The sequence below is a fragment of the Parasteatoda tepidariorum genome, chromosome 4 (assembly GCF_043381705.1).
Source record: "Parasteatoda tepidariorum isolate YZ-2023 chromosome 4, CAS_Ptep_4.0, whole genome shotgun sequence".
Lineage (NCBI taxonomy): Eukaryota > Metazoa > Arthropoda > Arachnida > Araneae > Theridiidae > Parasteatoda > Parasteatoda tepidariorum.
This window is the reverse complement of record NC_092207.1, coordinates 88057396-88061901: the sequence shown is the minus strand read 5'-3', so window position 1 is coordinate 88061901 and position 4506 is coordinate 88057396. Positions and strand designations below refer to the sequence as shown.

The window sequence follows — 4506 nt, the reverse complement described above, 5'->3', positions numbered from 1 at the left end:
TCTGTCGACTGTTCCTTGAAATTGTAAATTACGATTATTTCCATCAATTCATAACCACATTCCAAAACTTTGTTGATTTTCAAAGTAGACCACGTACCCTCTAAGCAACGCTCGTCTTCAGTATGGTCACATACATTTTGATTTCTTGTGGCGATGCATATTGAACACAGACCAAAAATTAACTTTCCATTTGATTTGAAGGGTAAAACAGGATGAAATAAAGATCTTGGGGGCAATAAACAAGACCGAAATATTTCTCGATTGATTCGAAGTTTTCGAGAATGATCTCAGGATGGCCAACGGGATACGCGCTGTACTTATTGACACAAGGGTAAAGGGATGTAAAATCAATATATTTAATTTTTTCGTTTCCTTCAACGCTGTGATACAACGTTGCGGCACCCGTTCTCCTTCCGTAAAAAGCATTCCGCGGATTGAGACGACGCCTAAAGAAAAGAAAAATAATAATAGATTTGCATTCATTTCATAAAAAAACAATTTAGGTTTAATAATAACTACTTTAAATGTTAAGAGACATTCCTGAAGTTCTTTATCTTCTTTTTTAGGTTTTATGAAATCAAGTTCCCAAATAGACACAACCAGCCTGCTTCAATTCAAACTCCTTCCTTAAAGTTTGACGCTTAATTGCCCACATAGGACGGTTATAGAGAGGGTGAATAGACGCATCGTGAAAACAGATGTCGCATCTATGAAATTCGTGAATTATATTATCTTGAGGTTGATAATCATCAACGAAGTACCCTCGTATCTTAATTTCTCCCCTGTCTCTGTGCGAACTCTGTGCCATTAAACTCTACATTCAATCAGGCAAGACAATATATTAAGATAAGTAATCCAGAATGAGAATGCTTTTTTTTCACAGTTTGTCACAACAAATTCATTAAATAAATTCATCACATCAGAAAAATGTGTAGGTATAGCGTTTAAATTTTAATTTCCTTCAAAATATAGAGAACATAAATGTTTTGAGAGTGACTGAACATCAGTAGAAAATTTTTCTGACATTGATTGCAAAAGTGCATTCCATAACATTCGGCTAAAAGATTCAAATAAAAGCTTGTGCACACGTATGCTCCGATTATAATGCTTCCCAAAATTGACACCATCTACAGATCCTGCTGCAACTATTTTTGATTCAACCATAATATTTAATGAAACCCGAATCTTTGAAGCGCTTTCCTATCATACTAAGAAAGGCCATTATGGTATGAAATTCTCCAAGGCGAACTACCATACGTTTTTTAAAAATGCGTTGTTCCACCTTATTTGCTGAATTTTTTAATCGATTGCATGATCAGCAACTAGGACTAAAGCATCTATTTCTAGTTTGTCAGCAATTTCAATACTTTTAAGAAGGATTGTGTAAATTGTTGACATTTCCGTTGGATTTGCTTCGATGACAGGTAATTATTTTATGTTGTTTAATGGAATATGACTTGAAGACATTTTTATATTAAAGCCAGTCCATCCAGGAAAAATATCTGTAGCATTTAAAAATAATTTGCTTAAAATGTACAGGTTGTCAAACTTCTTGGCCAGGTATGGTTTTTCATTACTTATAACTGTTGACAAAATGTAATCATTCAGAATGCCTGGCGTCTTTTTAGCAAAATACTCGATAATATTTACCGGTGGTGGTTCAAATGTTCTTTTACCAGATTTGACACCTCTATTGGGAATGCTTACCTTTGCAATGCAATTGTTTTCCTGGATTATAATACCATTTGTGTGATGAGTGATATGACCATTTTGGGTCTCCTCAAGAAAATCAATATTGTCCCATACTATTGTGGTGAATTGTTTTTTTTTTCGATACCAATAGGCAGATTGTTACATTGATCTTGTTGGATTTCTGCAAGAGCAGTATCATACTCCAATACAGCTGTATGGGATATGCAATGTCCTTGTCCACTCACAAGATTTGTTAATTTTGCAGACTCTGTGATATGACGAATAGACATGGCCAGAGAATAATGCTGCGGCGTTGGCTTCCTGCCTTTGGAAGATAAATATATTATGTCTTGGGCAATGCTTAGTATTTTTTTTTTTTTAAATTCAGGAATTTGAACAAAATTATTCATTTCAACATCATCGGTTTCTCCAGAACACCAGAAAATGAAATAATAAAACTGGTATTATCTTCATTACATTATTCATCTAAATTTTCTGCAGTAGGCGGCCAAACACAATTTATTGATGGTGAGTTTTTTATAATTTTTGATAGGTATGTAGCAGATTTGTAAAGATTTTGTCTTGCTTCATCTTCAAAATAGTAAGTAACCTTGGGAAAATTTGCCATAAAAAATACCATAAGATATTCCTATGGGGTTTTGCCTATGGTAAGATTTTGCCATAGGCAAAACCCCATAGGAATATCCTGTGGCATTTTTTTATATGGCAAATTTTTGCCATACATGTCTGGCGAAATTTTGCCATACGCATATGTCAAAAGTGTATGGCAAAATTTTACCATAGGCGAAACCCCATAGGAATATCCTATGGCATTTTTTTAAACCCCTTCTGTGCCTTGTGACTATCCCTTTGTGCAACAATCAAAAGAGAAAATGAGCAGCATGAGACCAACACCAACATCTGCTCACGGTCAACACAAAATCTTCGTGCATCCTCAACTTAAGGATTGCACCCATGTATTTCTTCGTGTGGATAAAATTGTCCCACCGTTAACACAGCCTTACACTGGCCCCCTGAGGGGGTTTACCTTCTTTAGGTAAATACAGGGAGTCACGCCCCGGGGTACACTAGTGATCTCAAAACTCAAAAATTTATTTTTAATTCAATTACCATGGATGAAAGTACAGATATCAGCGATACTGCACAGTTACTTATATTTGTAAGAGGAATCAACGCCCAATTTGAAATTACAGAAGAACTTGCAGGGCTGCAGTCAATGAAAGGAACAACGACTGGTGCCAATATATTTTGTGAATTTGAAAATTGCATCGATAAACTTCGTTTACCTATTGATAAGTTATGTAATGTAACTACAGATGGTGCTCCTAATATGGTTGGAATCAATCAAGGATTTGTTGGGAAATTTAATTCTAAGTAACCAGAAAATGATGTTTTTTTGCATTGCCTTATACATCAGGATGCTCTCTGTAAATCGGCTTTAGATATTTACCTTATACTTAATATTGTGTAAAACTAGTAAATATGATTCGTTCCAGAGGATTATTACATCGCCAGTTTCAACAGTTTTTAGAGTCCGTATATGCTGAGCATTCCGATATCCTGTATTATTCAAAAGTTCGTTGGTTAAGTGCTGGAAAAGTATTTGAAAGAATTTGGGATTTAAAAGACGATATTGTGAATTTTCTTCTTGATAAAGACATTTATAATCAATTTGACGTCTTAGAAAACGAAACGTGGCTTTCTGATTTCGCTTTTTCCACAGACCTCCTCGTACAAATGAATATACTTAATCTCAAATTGCAAGGAAAAAATCAGTTTCTTCACGATATTTGGCAATACCTGAAAAGTTTCAAATTACAGTTATTATTATTTGCTAATCAGATCTCTAAATCTGATTTTTCTCATTTTCCAAGAATACAATCTTTAAAATTCACTATATCAAACAATAAGATTAAAAAATACGAAATTAATTTGAGAAAACTATCTTCAGAATTTGAAAGGAGATTTCAGGACTTTAGAAAAATGGAACCAGAGTTTAGTATTTTTGCGACCCCATTCAATGTTAATTACGAAGAAGTTGATGCAAAATTTCAACTTGAGTTAATAGAACTGAACTGTAATACTCTCCTGAAACAAACTTTTCATACAGTACCATTACTAGAATTTTATAAAAATTTAAGTCCAGATAATTTCCCAAATCTAATTACTCATGCAATGAAGATAATGACAATGTTCGGCTCATCTTATATATGCGAACAAATCTTTTCAACAATGAAGCTTAGGAAAACTTCTTTAAGAAACAGAATTACAGATGAGCACCTTTCATCAGTTTTAAGAATTTCTGCTTCGCAAATGGAACCGGACTATGATGAAATTTTGAAGAAACAGTCTCTATTTCATTTTTCTCATGCACCATCAACCAGTAATGACACCCGAAAATAAAGTGATATTACTTCACATCAAGAACTACACTAAATTCATTTTATATTTTGTGCTTATAATTTTCTTACCTTTCGCTTTTTTACTATTAAAATAATAAGTGTATGTAATAATATATGTATATGTTTATAGAACACATAAATTTTTTAACGATTAAGCATTATTCTTTGGCCCGCTACGATTGTCTAGTTATTACAAATGGCCCGTCTTAAAAAAAGTTTCCCCACCACTGACCTAAAGTCTCAAGTTTGATACCAGATATCTCCAATATTTCACTTCGATCGTCTTTTTTTTTTCTTTTTGAATTGAGAAGGTACGACATCTGGCTTTCAGATTAATTTTTTTGTTTTTAAAAGTCTATCGCATTGTCGTCTTGAGGTCAAATATTGTAAG

At 33.6% G+C, this 4506-nt stretch overlaps 1 protein-coding gene across 1 annotated transcript; it reads left to right on the top strand.

Annotated features, from left to right (window-relative positions):
* The first annotated feature begins 3195 nt into the window (after nucleotides 1-3195).
* LOC122272610 (general transcription factor II-I repeat domain-containing protein 2-like) lies at nucleotides 3196-4116 on the top strand. Its single transcript, XM_043056474.1, has one exon. It carries the CDS (start codon nucleotides 3196-3198, stop codon nucleotides 4114-4116), a length of 921 nt encoding a protein of 306 aa, XP_042912408.1.
* Nucleotides 4117-4506: the final 390 nt, after the last annotated feature.

Bases quoted from the DNA above. Each gene is read 5' to 3' on its own strand.
- LOC122272610 (XM_043056474.1), top strand. From the start codon at position 3,196: ATGATTCGTTCCAGAGGATTATTACATCGCCAGTTTCAACAGTTTTTA.